Source organism: Gavia stellata, chromosome 15 (assembly GCF_030936135.1).
Source record: "Gavia stellata isolate bGavSte3 chromosome 15, bGavSte3.hap2, whole genome shotgun sequence".
In the NCBI taxonomy this organism is placed as follows: domain Eukaryota; kingdom Metazoa; phylum Chordata; class Aves; order Gaviiformes; family Gaviidae; genus Gavia; species Gavia stellata.
In genome coordinates, this window is record NC_082608.1 from 17,897,228 (window position 1) to 17,916,975 (window position 19,748).

General features: G+C 40.3%; 1 protein-coding gene across 1 annotated transcript in view; it reads left to right on the top strand.

Annotated features, from left to right (window-relative positions):
- Window positions 1-212: 212 nt before the first annotated feature.
- CDYL2 (chromodomain Y like 2) overlaps window positions 213-19,748 on the top strand; it is a 55,979-nt gene continuing 36,443 nt past the window's right edge. Inside the window, exon 1 of the mRNA XM_059824758.1 lies at window positions 213-250. Coding sequence (XP_059680741.1) covers window positions 227-250 — 24 coding nt within the window. The 5' untranslated portion in view covers window positions 213-226. The remainder of the gene's footprint in view (window positions 251-19,748) is intronic.

The window sequence follows — 19,748 nt, forward strand, 5'->3', positions numbered from 1 at the left end:
CCGCGGGGGAGACGCGGCTCCCGGCGCTGTGCGCCCGAGCTGCTGCTGGTTACGCCAGCCCCGCCGCCTGCCTCTCTGCCTCTCCTCGCCTCTGATTCTGCGCACAGCCAGCCCCAAAGCCTGTCATTCTGCAAAACACAGTTTACTCAACAGAGAGAGCGAGTGGGGGAGCGGGAGAGGTGGAGAGAGGGAGACGGCGCGGAGGAGCCCAGTCCCGCAACCCAGCATGGCTTCAGGGGACCTTTACGAGGTAGCGGGGGGCCGCGGGGCGCCGCGGGGCGGGAGGGCGGCGGGGGGGGGCGCCGGCCGGGGCGCCGCGGAGGGCAGCGGTGGCGCGTTTGGGAGCCGCTCCGCGGAGCCCTCGTAGTTGCCGAAGAGCGGAGGAAATCGCCGAGGGAAGGGCTGGGGTGGGGGGAAAAGGGCTGGCGTGTGTGCCGGGGGGGGAGGGAGGGATGGAGCGGCTCCCCTCCCTTCCCTCTGCCTCTCTCTTTCTCTTTCTCTCTCTACTTTCCATCGGGCTTGATCTTAGCAGGCCTTGCAAGAGAGAAGGAGGAAGGAGTGAAGGAGAGCGAGAGTTAGCGGTAGGATGGGGAGGCGATCGCGGTGTGATGAGCCCGGAGAGTGGAGAAAGTCCAGGTAAAGTCATAGGCGCTCTGGACGTGCTGAATGTGCAGATTAGTGCGAAAAAATGCGCCTTAGCGCTGCCGGGAGGCGCAGGGATGGAGGCGGCTCTGCGCCCGCTGTGCAAAGTGCAGGAGCCGGCGCCAGGTTGCTTCACCTCGCGCCCGGGGTGCTGCGGGGGCGGCGGGGGCGGCGGCCGGGCCGGCGCGGGGGGGGGGGGGGGGGGCCGCGCTGCGCTGCGCTGCGCCCCCGGCACCGCGGCGGGCTCCAAAGTTTGGCGGGGGCCCCGCTCCGGCGGGGCCGGGCGGCCCGGGGTGCGCGGTGGGGCGGGCGGCGTCGCCGGCCCCCGGCCCCCCGCAGCCCGGCATGCGGTCCCCCCCCCCCCCGGCCCGGCATGCGGTCCCCCCCCCACCCCGGCCGCAGCGGCGCGGAGAGCGGCGATGCATCGGGCGACGGCCGCCCGGTTTCCCGGTCGGGGGGAGGGAGAGAAAAGGGAGCTGGCAGGCAGTCGGCGAGACCCAGCCAAATTTTGACCTCAGGCACCCAGTTCTAATGCCCAAACTGAGAACAAGTCTAGCCACTCTTCCCGTGCCAGAGAAGAAGAAGGGCGAAAGCAGAAATTAAAAATAAGCAAGACCGGACCCAGGTGTTTGAAATATCCAGCCCCAGTAAGTGGAACCTGGGTGGAAGTCTGCCCTCTAAAAAGACCGAACAAGACTGGAAGTCCAGTTCTTGGTCTGGAGCACCTCCTCAGGCTCCGCGTTTCCTGGCGAAATGGCCGTTTGTGTTGCGGTTGTCTGGAGCGCACAGTTTAAGGGCTAGGACAGAAACGATCACCTTCCAGTTGGAGCTGCGCGCTGATGATTAGGCACTGCTCAACCATCAGGGCATGCTTGGGTGTGGAATTGCTGCTGCGGTCGGTTGGACGTACTCTCCGTTTGATGATCTTGATGATCAGCTGTAGGGTCTTAAGTGCAAGAAGCGGAGGATCTGGCAGGTTTCACGTAGACAGTTTTTACTTTGTCATGGTCTTTCAAAGTCTTTAACAGAGGTCATAGTTAAGGGATGACATTGGGTCCTCTGTTAGGACTTTATTTTGCTGAGTGGGACACAGACCTCCTTTCAAGCGAAGAGCACTTATGCTCTCCTTCGTGGTGTTAAATTCTCGGAAGTACATGATGATTTGAATAGTATCATTGACCTTTTCTCCACCATTTTGCGATATCTGTCATATTACTTTGCAACTTTAAGGGTATGGCACGTCAACCGTATTGCTCTTGTGACTCTGGAGTAGCCAGCGGGAGTTCTGTGCAGAACAACTTTGACCCGAAAAAGTTAGTAATGCAATTTTTTATTAGTAATTTCTGGGATGCGTCTTGCCTGGTCTTGTCTAAGTTTTCTTTAGATGTTTGGATTAGTTCTAGGAAGAAATAAAATTAGTACCTCTTAGGCTAATGGTAGCCATGCTGGTTTAGCTCCTACTCGTCATTAAAAAATTCTGCTTTTGTATGATGTTTGTGTTATTGTAAGACCACGACGTTTGGCCGTTGGATGTGGGCTGTGCATTGAATACTACTGCGTGGCATACGAGTGATATTGCTCAAGTAATAGCCTGGCATGGAGGTGTTCTGTGAGAGAGCAGACTTATAACCCAGTTTGCAGTCAGTTTTAGGCCCAATCACTTTGCAGGCATTTGCATGGATGAATGTGAATTGTTAGTACTGTGGTTCAAAGCCTCTGAATCACTTCCTTTCTTTGTTACTCCATTTGAACGACTTTTGCTTATCATTGTATAGTATAGAAGAATTGCATCCACCAGAACAGGTAAGTGGAAGTATGGCTATTCATTTCTTGTTGTATGAGGTGTTTGGAATATGACCTTCTCAGCTGGTCATGGCGTAAAATCTTCATCTATGCGTCAGGCATGTGGGAAAAAGTATGTGCAGGGCTTAGATTATCAATCCATCTACATTTTGCATCTCCACTGTGAAGTTCTCTATGACGGAGGTCAGAAGAAATGTCTAGAAAGCTGAAGAGTTTGTATGTCTAATAGGTAGCAAGCGTGTAGATGGTAGTAGCTTCATTTAAAAAATGACTCAGCTTTGCCTCGCTGCTCCTTCCTGTCCCAGAAAACCAACCTTGTCAAAGGGAATCATTAGAAAGAACCTCTTACAGCTGTGATGTCCCACACCAGTTAGCACTTGAGATGAAGTACTTTGTGCCTTCAGAGCTGACACCTCCATTCTTGCTTGGATACATCCTTCTTTTCTGTCCTCCTGAACAAGTAAAATATTATGTGGATGGCAGAATGATCATTAAACAGTTTTAGGATTTTAGCTTGAAATACGTTGGGGCTATTGGTATAAATAAATAATTTGGGACTTATAGTGACATTCCCAAGGTATACTACACTCCTGATTCCTCTTTGACTCCATTAGTAATATCCGAGTCCTTCAAGGGTTCTTACTGAACTTCAGCAAATAAGACAATAATTACCTCTGCAATTTGGAGTATTTAATACTGGCTACAAAATTATTTCTGTTAAAGCCAATCATGATGTAGGAGCCATGATAAAGCACATTAAAAAGTACGGTGTGTATTACCTGTAATAACTTCTCATATTTTGGTGGCATTCAAGAAACTTAAGTATGAAGTTCTAAGTCCTGGAAATAGATGTGCATATTTATCCTGTCAGTTCATTCATTTTCTATTGTCATGTTATTTTAAAAGGCTTTTCAACCTTTTAAGCTTAAAGATAAATTCATTTAATATCTTTATATTGAAGCAAAATAAGATCACAGATTAAGTAACCTCAGTGTTTAGTTAACTAGGTGCCTTTTTCTAGCTGGAAACGCTTCTAATCACCTGAAATACCTCCTATTATATTTCTTTCAGGACTGTGAAACAGGTACCAATTTATTCTAGAAGCAAAAGAACACTCATTAAAGAACTATGGTGCATATTCCTTAGAAATAACAAACTGGAAATGAAGGACTGACAAAAGGGTATTCACAGTGGCCTTCAGTAAGGCAGCCCTATCTTGCTTTATGATTCAAATACACTGTTGGATGTGTTGATAGGAAATCCTTGTTAGTTTTGGTAACAAACAGAAAGGGTAACGTATTTACTCTTAAATACCAACTTTGTTGATTCACATTAAAGTTGCTGTCAGTAATTTGAAGTAATATTTTGTATTTTCCATGTACAGTTTAGTTCTCACATTATCTGAACCCAAACAGTTCTCTCACAAAGGCTCTGGTATTAAAAGTATATGAGATGGCTTTAGAGGGGAAGAAAATTCAATATGAACAGTGCCCCTAACTTTATTTCTCCTAGCACAGAGCATCCCATTTACTGCAATAAAATTCCACTTTATTGATGAATATATGAATCAGTTATCAGTATCATAGAGATGGTCATGAAGCTGACTTTGATGCTTTTTTATTTAATATTTTGGCGGTTTATATAGGATACACAATTAGACATTCAGGGATGATGATGTTGAAATCTAAAGTCTTATTTTAACATTGTCTCAGATTGTATTACAACACCTTAAGTAAGTGATCTAAAGATTATAGCTAAATCTCTGAAGGGGACTGTCACATGCATATATTTCTGGATCACGACAATAAAATCAGTCTTTAAAACTCAGCAGGTTTTGCATTAAAGTGTTGCTCTGTGTGGAAAAGTGACGTTTTGAAAAATGGCATCTTCTCGCTGAAATGATACAATGCCCGTGGATGGGAGGCTTGTCCACCATAGTGACAGGTTTCAATTAAATCTTAGTCTGTTTATGCAGCTGTGTGCGAATGAGCTGCGGTTTATTTTAGCTCACGTGATCCACCAGAAAGATAATGTATTTCCAGATGAGTTACAACATCTCCCATTTATACCTGCACTCTGGTACCAGCAAAGTCAAAACTTGAAGATAATAATGGCACCGTTTGGCCCACTGAATCCTTATTACCTGTGGAGACATGCAAATGGGAGAGAACACGGCTGAACTTTCGGATGCTAGGTTTGGTTTGCAGATGTAGGGTTTAGAAAATAGTCTTTGTTTTACAAAGTGAGGAAATGCAAGTGTTTGAGCATTGTGGCTTTCCATCTTGCATTTCTTTCAATGGAGTCACTTTTTAGGAGAGACACATACTTAAACCTGCTTATTGAACTGGAAAGCAGAAATCTATTTTTAAAGTACTTCACACACGTATTTTCTAAGACAGAGGTGACTTGCAAGAAGATGTATATTTAAGTAAATGTTATTATTTCTCAACTTAAATCAACCCCTTTATTGATGTAACAGTTCCATGTTGAAGGAAAAAGACTGATTTCACAAGCAGAAAACAGTGACTTCAAGTAGGATCTGGGGAATACAGAACAGAGTAAAGCATCTACTCCTTCTGTAGGAGTAGGTGCAATGCTGACTTTAGTAATACTGGGCTTGTTCCCACCTGCTAAGCATCTGGTCATCTGTAAGTAACACATTTTTTCTTCAGTGGAAAAGCTTTACTAACAACTATTTTGAAGAATCACCTATTTATCTGTACATTGTCATTGATCTGTTATCAAAATCAGGTTTTAGAAGACAACTGTCCTTAAGGTAATCTGTGAGCATCAGCTGGTAGAAATCTAGAAATCTTGCTGCCTGATGAAGATTTTCAGGACTCTATTCCAAGTTAGGTGTGATGTGCAGTGGAGACAGTATCCTTCAGTCCTAAACTGGGCTATCATCTGGACAATAGATTAAACTGAGGTATAAAGCCAATAGCAAAGAGTTAACCTGAAGTCCCTTCTGCCCAGGTCTTGTAGTTCTCTAAATTAAAGATACCGAGTGAGTTTCAAAAGCGTAACTGGGTAACTCTGGCAATATTCATTATCTTACTAAGAAATTCCAGTGTTGAGCCGCATATGGAACATTACAATGGACATAATGACTGTCTTGTTTACCTACAACGTCACTCTGTTACCACGATTCCAACTTCCTCATTACATTGTAAACTGCTTGGCATATTTTGGGACACTGAAAACCAATTGATTTCTTATGCATGTTACAGTTTTGTTACAATCTTGATGAAGTGTTTTATCTGGATCAAGTGTAGTTTATCTCGAGATACATGTCAGAAGTATACTCCTGTGTGGAAGGGCTACTGAAAATACACTCTGTATCACTCGCAAAAGCCTAAACACATGCAGTGATGATTTTCCCACCACCAAAGACACTGAAATGAACATGCTTCCCTTCGTTCTCCAGGTTCAGTGTTCATACCTATCTGAAGATTACAATGACATAAATTTTTATAACACTTACTGAATGACAGATACAGTGTTTTACTTTGGGTTGGTCTTTGATTCAAAATTAAAATTCAGCAATAAACTCATTGTTGGGTAATTGTTTCTGAAAATTAAAATATTTAGAGAGAGACAGTTCAAATAATGGCAAAATTTAAATGTGGTCTAATATTGAAAGAAATTGGCTAATTATTTTTTCTAAATCAATGGAGTAATTGTGATGGCCAGCTATGCTGTAAATAGCATTTCTTTGTCCATTCATTTGACTTCTAGCAGTATTACAGTTTCTTGGCTCTGTACATTTTCATCAGTGCAATCCCTTCTTGTTGTTCCTCCTTACCTATATATTTTTCAGACCATTTCTGCAGCATGTTTTATGACACTGGTATCCTGACACTGGCAAAAAATATTAATTAAACAGTTAACTTTCCCTTGTGTTTAAACTATTAGAACAATATAATATATCAAACAATTTAAAGTGAAACATTTGCAGTGTAGGGCAACTAGTAGTGGGGTATGTGAATGCTGACTTGCTTTACATTCATGTAAATAACAATATTTTGTTTTTGACAAAAGGAAAATCATCGTTTTATCCTGTTGAATAACAATGTCACACTCTTTGCTTGTTATCAAAACTTTAGACTGGTAATATTGCAAAGCTGAGGGGAAATACGCTTCAATCTGTTTTCTTCTATTACACAGAGAAAACATAGATTGCAGTACTATTTCAATACTATCTCATTATCAGTCATTATATAAAATATTGTTGTGAATCTATTAGATCTCTAAAAACTTTCATAATAAGTTGATATGGTTGACCTGTGTAGGAAAAAATTATTCTTGTTGTGGCTTACCAAAGAAGGTTAAATAGATTGACTCTTGCAAAATTGTAAATGGTAGCAGCACGATCAGTAGACTACAACAAAATGCTGAAACAAAAACAGCATTGAAAACATCTGTCAGAAAGACACTTTTCGTTGAAAATAGCAGTTGCCCCACTTGGGCTTTGCTAGATTTCTCACAGACCACCCACAAAACTCGCAGCCCATTCCTTCAGAGGGGCAAAACAGGAACAATGCGGATATTTTCTTCCATAAGGTACTTCGCTGCATTTATTTAGATTCTGTGGGGTTTATTTGAAATCATCTTATAATAATGTAATCACTTACAATCACCAATGGATTCAGAAGGGATACAAGAGACTACACACCACGCAGGCTGAGCTCCATTGCACTCAAATTAGTAGCACCTATAAAAAGAAATAGGATTGGCAGATATATGTGAACATGTCTTGGTTTGGAGAAGAGTTAACATGAATTTTTGGAGGAAAGTCACATCTCACAGAACTCTTAGTCAGTATGTGGGTAAGAAGGGCTCTGGCTGGTGTAAATGGATTTTCAAAACCCCTTTTGGTAAGGTCCCACAGGAGCAACTGCTAATGAAACAAAGCTGCAGTCTGGAAGGATTGGTCATCTCTTGGAGTACCTGGTTCATGGAGAGGAAACAATGAGGGGTGTTTATGATAAAGTTTCCAAACATCAGTACTGGGACCTGTGTTGTACAACAGAATCATCACTTTTTTGAAAATAATCACATTTACTGCTGATAACTTATGGATTATTATTAGCATTGTCAAGAGAAAGGTTGACAGTGAAGAGCTGGATGACAGCAGCTGAAATCCAGTGTTTATAAATGCAAGCTAATGATCAAAGGAAAAATAATCCTGACTATACATGCATAACAATGAACCCTGAAGAAGCCGTTACTGTTCAGGAGAGATCTTGGAATCATTGTGGAAAGTTTTTGGGTGTGTCCACATTAGTATTTTAATTTGGATCAGGTGCGTGCTTTTGAAGTGAATCTCCCTGTGATCCCCGTTTACCACACCTCCGTTTGCATCACAGAACTGTCTTGGAGAGCAGCAACCGCACTCCTTTCAGATGAAACTAAACCAGCAAATGTGTTCCAGCTCCCAATGGGTGTCTGGACCGTGGGCCCAGACTACTGCTTATCAGAGGTAAACCTCAGGGAAACACAATCTTGCATATTATTAAAAAAGCAATTGAGAATGAAACAGAAGATGATCGTCAATGAAACAGAAGATGACCGTCATCAAGTCACTGGGGAATACTATTGTGCTTCCACATCTGCAGTACTGCACCCACTTCAAGAAGAACTCAGAACTAGAAGTAATGCAGAGAAGGATGTTGCACGGTATGGAATGGCTGTCAGTGAAAAGACACCTTATGACAACTTTCTGGCTGCAGAAGAAGTGGTTGAGGAAGATACGAATGGTACAGAAAAGACAAATGAGGGATGACTAGTTAATTCAGTAATGAATGCTGTTTCTCATTGCGCAAGAAAAGGCATGCAGCAAATGAAATGATTAGGCAAATGACTGAGACAAAGGAAGTACTTTTTCACAGTCTTTAAGTCTTGGAACTCATTTCCATGGGATGCTGTGGAAGTCAGAACTGTAAATGGTTTCAAAGAATGGTAAAACAGCTTCTTGGAGGATAGATCCCTTTATACCTTTCAGCACAAAAAAAAATCTTTACACTGCTAATCACCAGAAGCTAGGAGGGTAGAGCAAGGGCAGCACTTACGCTACAGATGCTGTTTCCTAACCATCCAGTACTAATTTCTATTAGAATATACAACATGTTGAGCTAAGTGGACCTTTAGTCTGACCTCGTATGGCAGTTCTTAGTTTTGTACTTACTGCAGTCATTAAACAAACATACGTATTGACTAAGATGTTGATACGGTCCGCAGAGATCACAAACATACTTGCCTTACAAGTTGTATTCTGGTATTCTAATTGCTAATCATTGTCAGTGAGTATCCTTGCAAACTAAAGGACAAATCAGAATAGTGGGTTCAGTTTCCGACACAGAAAAAGTCAGTTCCTGGTTTAGAGACCTCACAGTCTAGACTTCCAACAAGATGCAACAGGTGGTAGAAGCAAACAAAAGAGTAGAAGAAGGGAGGAGGTGATGAAGTAACATTGAATCAAACATGCATAACAAAAATGAAGTTTTGGCTTGTTGCCGTAGGTCTGGCTAATAACTGGGGTAAAAGGGATAAAGATAGACTAGAAAACATTTGAGTAAATGCATGGAATGAGGCAAATGATTGAGTCAGTATTATTAGAAAGTTATATTGTTGTAACAAAATATTTATAACGAACAAAACCAGCTTTCTCCTACTTCTAGGAGAAAAGCATTTCACCATCTAAAAGGGTTTATCCACAACTTTTCTGTATTTACACTTTTGGATGGTCTTCATAGGCTTCCTTGATGCTGTACAGTGTTGTTAATACACATTTACCAGTCTTTAAAGGCCTTACCGAATATACATTAAAAAGCCACTAACTTTTAACAAACCCATCAAGTTGCTATTGTGTTGGGTTTTTTCCAGAAATGGTGATTACTAATATACTGAAATATAAAGTCTAATTTCTAACTGACCATCTCAACTTGTCAAATTCTTTCACAGATAGAAAATTAACCTTTTTTTGACATCACTTTGCAGTCACTGCATTGAGCAGTGGTATTGTAAACTGTTCTCAGATGTCAGGCTAACTATGAAGGAGAGAGCTTTGCTTATGTATCTTATTAGTCTTAGTAATAAAAGAGATATTACAAAATAAAGTGTGACATTGCATAGTTTTTTAAAAGACTACTTTGTAAAATTTGTTTGACTGTGCTAATGGACTTTCCGTTAAATGTTATGCATTTGAAATTTGCTTTAATAATGTTTTTGAAACCATTAAATCATTTCCCTTTTTGGAGAAGGGACTGTTTTGCAAAATATAAAATCACATTATCACATTAATACACCTAATTAATTTGTCTTTCAGAAATGTTTTTGCGATAGGTTTCAGGTGTTTTAGCACAGGAAATCTGACAGGAAAGGTGCTGAGGAACTCCTGCTAAATGCGGTTCACGTGGAAAGAAAATGCACAGTGATGCTTACTGGGTTCATAAATGGATTCTGAGACTCTTAGACTGCAAAGATGTTGATCACAAAGATTTTTGGTGATTAATGTAAGGGATGAATAGCCGACTCTAGGGCAAATGCGAATGCATGAATTTAGGATGACACAGCGTGAGAAGACCTTCTTTGATGAGAAGTGATTGAAGTTATCTCTACCTAAGCAGAGGAAGTAGCAACCTTTTAGGTTCAGCAGTGGTACAACATAACAGTAGAGCTTCAAATTAAATAGGAATGTGACTCAAATATCAAAATCCATACAGGGAGGAGGATGGAGACTTTGTGGATCCCAAATTAAGTACTAGGAATTATAGGGAAAACTACATTTATGTACTAAAATGTCTTCACATGACTCCAGGGGAAATAAATACTGGCTGATGAGGGACAATTAAAACCTTGTGATTTGACTGCAGTAACTGGAAGCAAGACTGTAGTAGAGTCTGGGTGCACAAACTCAAGCTTTTCACAATCTGAAAATGTGAAAAGTTGAAAAGCAGTTTCCACTCTTGTGTAATTAAACACTACCCCTGGTTCCTAATTTTCTTCTGTGCTGAAATGTCAGAACTGATGTACTGTAACAGTCAGAAAAGGAGATGGTAGAGATGATGAGAAACTTGACAATGTTTTATCCAAGTAGTTACTATTATATACCTAATATGCAGATTAATACATAATACTATACAGTATTTGTATAGTCAGCAAAATACACCATAGTATGGAAACAGTGATAAAAGTAAAAGGAAACCGAAAGAAGCAATAGTTATCAGCTTCAGCTCTTTGGTAGCAGAAGAGGTGAATTTGTGGGTTTTTTTAGTGTTGGGTTGTATTTTTTTTTAGTTTTTACAGTGGAAATGCAAAATGACTGCTTTTCTGTATGTATAAAACCAAAGTACGAGACAGGCAATTAAATAAAAACCAGACAATTCAGGCTGCAAAACTTAGTAAAACCGAATGTTCCTGTTACTCACCCTTATGGCCTGATAATGTCTTCTGTACAATAGAAGCCCTAATCATCTGAGCACTGATGATACACAAAAGATGCAACAGAAACAGTGGGGAAAGCTGCGTCTGATAATGTATTTTTACATATACTGGGGAAATAGCATCTCTTTTACTTTACACCCACAGAAACACTCATGTTTCTTAATACAATAAAAAGGGTGAGGCCCTTGGCCAGCTTCTATGGCCTTCTCACTGCCACATTCTGTTTGTCTCTTGGTGTCAAGAATGGCAATCGTCAGTTAACTGAGGGAATTGTGAGTCTCAGAGCAAAATTATTTGGCATCACAGGGCTGAGCAATGCCTTCAGAGTCCAGGTGATTTAGATCAGCTCCTTCCTCTGACTTCCCTTTGGTTTAGAACCTGCTGGTTTATACATAATACTGATGTGTTAGTGCCTTTAGGGAAGCTGAAGTATACATACACCATCAGACTACGGCGGGCAGGCTGCCTGTGTGACCCGACGGCAGCTAAGGAGTACCGGAGTGCTCTGCCTGTCCCGTGTCCTCAGTCAGCAAAGACCATTTGGAGGCCATTGGAAGGAGACTGATCCACCACCCTCCTGCAATCTTCCCCACTGCCTTCTCACCAGCAGTGAATGACTTTCAGTGCATTTGCCATGCACTGGCATGCGCTTGCATCAGATGACAGATTAAAGCAGGAGTGCCAAGGTGGCCTTGTCATCTCTCCCTGCTGACTAAGGCCTATGCAAACAGTATGTTGTATGGCATTTATCAAGTGGATCAAGATAACAAAATTTCCAGGCTCCAAGGAAGACACCCTTTTTTTTTTTCATTGTACACATCACAAGCTTTGGATTATTATTCTCATCAATCTTTCGTTACACTGATAGAATGCACTTTCATTGAAGAATGCATTGAAGCATGGCTCAACACGTGGACTGCCTGTTGTAGTTCGTAATCTTGCATGAACTGTTGTTCTTGCTGCCTCAGAAAGCCTCAAGGAATTGCTAGAAGAATTGATGGAAGACTGCTCTTTCTCCCAATTGAATAATATGCCCCCTAGCTTTGTCTTGAACACCACAAAGGATGCAGGATCTTTTTCCTGCATTGTTTGACCGTCCTACGCCTTGGCTTTCTGACATGACATTACTTATACTGTTTGTAGTGAGTGCCAGTGATACCACATTTCTCACTCTCGGAAGTGGTATCAAGTATTGCAGCATGTGCATGGTTACCACTTATTGACAAGCTACTGTGGGCTGTGATTTGAATTGTTCTGCAACTGTGCTGCTGTTACTTTTTGTGCTTCATCCACTCTTATCGAATGCCACTGACAACCTGCTGTATTTGGAGGACAAAGGCATGTCTCTTTTTAATGTAAACTGGACCTTCTATTTGTACCATGAATGATGCAGTTTTCCTTCCCTGCTATTAACTGCTGCTCTTGTAGCCTATTTAGTATACAGGGAAAAAAGTCTTGCTTACTGATCAATTAAGATCTGTAAACCATTCTTCTATTTTGGATGTGCAATCTGCATTGCTGTTACATCTTAGAGTATACACCCCTTGATTTTCTGCAGTCCATTTCAAGATATGTGTCCGAAGTACAGTTCACAAACCAAGGACAACATTCTTTAATGCTGTTTTATCCCCCAAGCAGAAATCCTTTTATCCCTAAGGCAGAAATCCTTAGGTAACTGAAATAATTTCTGCCTTAACATAACACTTCTGTAAAATTTCTAGATTCCCTTATTAATTCTGCGTTCTTGTGCAGCTCAGAACAGCTCTAACAGAACTTCCCCTAAATGTCTTACTTCATGTCCAGCTGCTGTTGCTCCTGTTAGCACCAAAAGGCAGCCATTCCAAGATCACAAGCATCTCCGGTAATCAAAAGTTGCAGTCTAATGGCAGTTGATCTTTCAAAGTGCAGGATTACGCACTGAGGATGTTGTTTAGTACTGCGAATCACAAAGGTATGTTTTGGATGTGTATTTAAATGCATACACTTTTACAGGCTTCGAGGGGATATCTGGGGATTGCCTTCAGATATTTAGTATTTGATATATCACTTAGTCAAGATTTGGAAAGTACTTGAGTAGTAAGCCTCAGGGTTAGCAGAGGAACTGCGTGATAAGCCTTAGATCTCACAGAAGAACTGATAGCAAGACCTACCTTTTCGTTCCCCCTCTGATTATACAGTAGTGTAATGCTTGCAGTGACAGATACAGTGTAACTGAGGGAGACAGAGGATGAACCAAGGCTGTTCTACAGTTTTCTTTTTTTTTCTTTTGAAGTGACTAGTCTTTAGCTCCGTTTCTGAGAAGGTTACTTGAACCTCTGACTCAAACAGAGACACCTCTGAATGGGGTAAACCGGTAGCTGCAGCATTTCTGGGACAGAAACTGCAAACTGTTAGGAGCACGTTCCCCTTTGCAAACATGGTGGCAGCTGCTTTCGATCTGTGGCTTCTCGCTGCTATTGTGTGAGGGAATCACACTCTCTGAGTTTCAAGAGCCACAACAGAGAGTAAGTAAAGCTGTGGCTCATTTAGGACTGGGTGTTATTTTAATGAGCTTAATAAATCCTGTATAGGACTGAGAGTTTCTTTGGAGTTCTCAGTCCCAGAAAGCAGTGCTCTCAGGCTAACCTTTGAGCCTCGTACACTGTAGAGCTCCAAAAAACTGCACCAGTTCTATGCTGCACCGATTTCAGCAATATTAGCAACCCTAGTGTAAGTAGCTCACCTGCTGTAGCAGCTGTTTTCAGCATCAAGTTGATCAGACTTTTCTAAATGGAGCTTAAATGGCATTGTACTGCAAATGGCTTCCACTGCCCCGGGTCACCATGTTCACAGACGTTCATAGAAGTCCAGGAGGTCCATACTCATCTAGAAACAAACTGATTTGCTTTGTGAAATAAGTACCGACAGAAGATAGGGAGTTGGCATTTTTGTTAACCAAACTCATCACATGATTAAAGCTGAAACGTTCATGAATGCTAATATTGTTCCTCTAAAACATGAATGGCAAGGATTCGTTTCGTGTGCAGTATGGGCACTGACCTTGAAAGGGCAAAATTCATTGCAGCACCATTTATCTGACTTTTAGCAAAGCAGGATGGAAGGAGATCTCCTAAGTTATTAATTCTACAGTCATGGCTGTCAACTCCTCATCACAGTCAGCCATGTCACATAATTGTTGCCATCAAAAGAAACGGATATCTGGATCAGACTCTGTCTTACAATGAGCAGGGTTCTCATCCTCTCCTCCTAAAGTTAAAGGTTGCTTCTGGAAAGGGTTTCTCACACCTATCTCCCATAGTAGTTAGGACTGAAAATGCACTGGAGGAAAGACAGTCAGCCAGCAAACTCTCAGGCCTCCTGTGAAGAAAAACCATTCGCCATAGAAACTGGTGACAATGGCTACAGTACAGTTTTATTAATGGACATGTATTGTAAATTTTATATTCTTGGACAGTCTACTTTGGAACAGTCAAAAACTAAAAAATTACTTTTATAAAATTATTCCAGTATGCTTTAATACCAAAAGCTGAGAAATATGGTAGATATACCAAGAAAATTATGAGCCCTAGGGCTAAATATTTTTATAAAAGCCATTTAAAAAACAGAACTTCAACTAACCAAGTTGACCTTGCTCATTACAGTGCTGGAGAGATTTGGTTGTGCATAGCTGTGAGTATAGCACTGTTTAAATAACATATCAGAATCTACCAGTGGTGCAATGCTTTGTGACTTCTACTAAGACATAATCTATAGCTTTTGACTGAGATGATTAGGGAAGTGTCTGATATGCTAGGTTCTACTGTCACTTACAGGAACATAATTTATGTATATTTAAAAAATTAATGCTATCCTACTATTCGGTAAAGCTACCTTTCCCTTCCATTTTTATGAAGCCTTTTGAAAAGGTTTTCAGGTATCTAAAACCAAAACATACCTGAGGGTCTGGCCCTTAAGTGAAAATATTCACAACTTTCCAGAATGCTCATGGTGCAAAAGATTGTGGCTCTCTTTCAGGAAAATAAGGCATCCTAGAATGCAACAGGATTGCTGTACTTTTCCTTATGATAGATCTGTGCTGATCATTTTTTTGTGTGTGTAGCTCAAGAAAGTAGTAAATCTCCCATGTGACGTATGGATAAGGCAGTCACGTTCTTCACCAGCAGGGACGTATAATTTAGGCAATGTGTACAGTGATTTCAAGATCGTTCCTAATCCCAAACCGCTTGTTCTACTCCGAAGGCTCTAAGGCGCTTCCTCTGTGCTCAGCCCTGCTCTGTGCTTTTCCCATCCCATCTCATCCCATCCCTTTGTGCTGCTAGTGGAATTTCCCTGGATGTTGCTGGCCTTGTCTTTGGGAAGTCATACGGCAGCCCTGCAACCCCCGCTGCCCATCTCCGGCATCACAAACGGATGAGAATATTGTTGTCCCGTTTCAGAAGGGGTACAGACTTACACGATGTAAAGCAGTTTGTAGACAGATGTGGGTAATTATACAGTTGTATGCACTGATCCAGTATAGCACAGGGGAAAACTGTTCTTTGCCCATATGACTGAACACATGGGTATAGATTTAAGACAGTAAGTAGTAAACATTTTGCATAGCAGGAATAAAACTGGGGCACAGAACTGAACCCTGCGCATCCTCCATACCTTCAGTTTTTTCTTTTTCTTTAGTCAAAATTGTGCCATCTTTAAGAGATGCATTATTTTCCTAAACAATAAAACAAAGAAAATAAGTGACTTGTATTGATCTGGTGAATGCAGTTATAGTCCTGCACTTCATAAAAATGTTCTCCCTCAAAATGATAAGAAATAATGTGAATTTGAACTTTAAACACAAGTGATGAACCCTAACACTTATGATGAAGTTTTAGAATATGGCTTCTGAAGCAGCTACAAAATTTCAGACAGAGCCATCACATTAGCACCCAAATTTTACAAAACTTAAAGAAATATGGAGACCATCTGTTCAGTTAGCTGCAAACCACTTTGCAGGATTTAAGGTTTGGAAAATGAAATTAGCTAACAGATATTAAAGGCGCCAGTGGCTGGAAGTTTACCCTTCATAAATTAGAAATGAGACGCACTTTTTAACATTAAGGTTATAGCATTTTATTTATAGCACTTAGAAAGATGCACTAACAGCTACGGTGTACTTTCTGTGAATCACTTCAAATTAAGATGCGATGATTTTCTAATAGATGTGGTTTAACTAATCAGACTTTGGGACCTGGTGTGGAACTGCTGAATGAAAACCGTTCCTGTGTAACCCAAGACAGACTAGATGGGTGTAATTGTCCCTTCTGGCCTTCAAATCTGTGACTCTTTGGACTGGTAAGCAATGCTGAGACAGACAAATAATCCAGTCTGGGCCATCATACTGGAAAGGAACATAGGTTCCTCTTAAACGGAAGTGGCATTGGTACTTCTTCAGTGCAGTGGTATATAAAACTTATTCTAGATCTGTATTCTAGTTTTATTCCTTTTTTTTTCAAAATGTTATCAAGACATGACATCCCCAGAAGTTTTGTAGCCACAGACTAATCACTTGTCAAAAAAAGAAAATTTTGGTGACATTGAAAAAAATGTTGTGGTATGATATGTTATTCACTCTGGAAGGTCACTATTATTTTAATAGTTTTGTATTTTTCATTTTTAGACTATACTACACAATAAACACCTAAAATGCTGGAAAGTTCAAGCTCAGACATGCAGAGTCCCTTTCACTGTTTTTATTAGAACATCTGATGAACAGAATATTATTAGCTTTTTATTTTAAACACTGGTTTAAAATCTATGGTTTTAAGAAAGGCATGGTGACCAACTGTTCGAGAATAAGTTCTAGTGTGTGAATAAACTATAAAGTGCATATCACTCTCATGTACTCCCATGCAGAAATTTTCAGTACTTTATACTGTTACAAATAACAAACTATTTCAGACTCTAATTCTTTAGAATTCTAAACTTTCTCACTGTACATGCAGCATATTTAGATTATCACAGGATGCCATTCATTGAACAATGCCCACAATTACTTACACAATTAGATTTCATATTGCTGACATATGAGTAACTATAAAGGCATTAGACAGGGGAAAGAACCAAGATCTAAACCACGAACTCTGGGGTAGAAGAGAGCCTGAAAAACCTCTTTGCTCTCTAAATACCTACCATAAAGAAACTGAAGCCAGACAGATTTTTATGTTGAAGAAAAAATGCAATTATGTTCCTTACACAAAACTGAAGTGCCTTATTGATTAACTTGGACAGGATTCTTCATTGTTAATACGTATAGTATTAAGAAGGGTTTAAAAAACTAAGAAAGTACATCACCAAACAATTGAAAGTGGAAAGATTTCAGACATTTTGATTATCTTGAATAAAAATTATTTTATATTATATGGCCATCAGAGGAAGTTACTAAACATCTCAGAGTGCTCAGCTGAGTAAGAAAAATTTCCAGCAAAAGGTAGGAGATGTACAGGTGATTCATACACTTTGTTTTCCCTTACTGACACCTTCAGAAGATGCTTTCTAGCCATTTAGAAAGAAACTGAAGAACATTCCCCGTTCGTTTTTTCCCCAATGGCTGTCATCTAACTAGGATATATCCTTACACGTGTTGTAAAATATCTCGGATTCCCTTTAAAAGTAATTCACAGGTGCTAACTTGCCTTTTAAAATCTGCACTGACTATTTGTAATTGTGTGCATTAACGGAATCAACAAGGCAGAAATTGTAAAGATAATGTAGCATACGGTACTGCGTGTGTTGTATTTGCCCTGTACTGCACAGTGCATATTCTGAATACTGCATGTGACATTCAACAGCCAAGGGCAAGGTCTTTTCCAGAATAACACCGAATTTTTGTACTGCAAAACTAACATCTTTGTCTTTGGGGCACACTAAGCAATCGATAGCACTGATCTGACAGACATTCTATACTAGATTTTGTGATTGACTATTTAATTTTAAGAACAAGTAAAACGTTATGGCACACTACGTATTAAAGGAAAGTGCTCGCTGCTCCAAGCTCTACCTGTTATGCTGTTAATTAATAGTAATAATCATTAGTATCCACATAGCAGGATGGATTTGCATGATGCTTTGTCACTATGAAAATAGCATTTCAGAGTAGTAATTGGGGAAATACAGACTCTCTAGGGAAATTCTCTGATTATTTGAAGACAACTGTCAGTTTGTTTAAATCCTTCTTCCATGACCACCTGAAGTTTCCTTGGAATTAAACTAAATACTTTAACCATGTGCATATCATCTTGAAATCTTCAAACCATCAAAACGTAAAATACTTCCTTCTCCTTATCTAGAAGGCAAGTTTAGTTGTGTTCTAGATACCTTATCAAATTTAGTTAATATCCCTAAAAATATTCCAAAAGGATGAGGTTTATGTTCCCTCACTAGGCTACAGCTGACAAGCATAATAAAAGCAATACTTTCCCCAATATCTATCAGTATTTCTGTTGAAGTACTAAGACTAAACACTCCTCCATCATGTGTGTTACTGTTTATTTCTACATTATTTTTTCTGTGTACGCCTTTGTACACAACTGCTCTTTGGAGAAAAAGAAAGGTTGACGTGTGATCAGGAATTCTTTATGTAATTCCAGAGTGTCTTACCCCTCCCGCGTCTTAGTCTTGTCAGGACACTATACTGCATAATCTACTACAAAACAGCTAGCACAAGGACTAAATGCAGATATTCAGCACAAGTTCTTGTTGGGGTTTTTTCCTATTTTTATATTGCTCACTAGGCTTCAAAACAGATTTGCTTCATCAGAATTTTCATTTTGTAGACTGCTGTAGATAAAAGTTATTTCAATGCACCTTTCCCATTTTCAACACCAGGTCTGAAATCACTTTATAGAGAGGGTGTTCCTTTCAGATAAGGCACATAAAAATGAAGAGAACAGCTGAGGTGGTGAGGAGGACTAGAAACAGAAACTCAGACTTTCAAGCCCCATCTAAGCATCCTGTCCTGGGGAGCGTTCTGTTACTGTCTCTGCACAAACCTCCAGGATAGGTACAAGAACTACAAGTGTGTTTTCATTAGCATGTTTCCTCTTATCTTTGTGGTAAACATATGGTAACTTATCCCTCGTATCCCTGTCTTTAATTCCTTCATACTGGATGAAGAGCAAATATATAGCTGCTATCATGGAGCATGTTGTATGTTCACACCCCAGCTTAGCACATTCCTTGTTCTGCTTGTCCCATAAATACTGAATGTTCCTACAAACACTGAAAATACACTGAATAATTACTTCACAATGTATCTCAGTATTAAAAAATGTCCATTTAATGACTAAGAAAATCTTTTTAACTTTGTGATCAGCTGACCTTGGTCCTCCAACCCATCTCTCCCTTGTACATCTCAGAGAGTAGCAGATTGCTCTTGCTGTATGACCTGAAAGTCAACAAACCCTGATGGTATCAGGTCAAGGAAAGAAGGAGGTTCAGAGCTGCTTGTGGGAAACTCCCTTCCAGCTGCCTGGTAAATCTAAACTCAGCTTAACTGAGTCAGTTCATATACCCACCTCCACAGATTGCATAGAACTCAGTTTTCCAAATGGAGCTGCTTTTCCAAGTGGAAAAGAATTAATAAAGAATTAGTAAAATATTAGTAAATATTTAGGCAAAATTTATGTATCGTAAAATCATAGAATAATTTAGGTTGGAGGGGACTTTTGGAGATCATCCGGTCCAACCCCTTGCTTAAAGCAGCACCAACTTAATTGGGTTACTCAGGGTCTTGTTCAGTCAAGTTCTGAGTATCTCCAAGGGTGGATATTCCACAGCCTCTCTGGACATGTGTTCCAGCATTTGACAACATGTGTAGT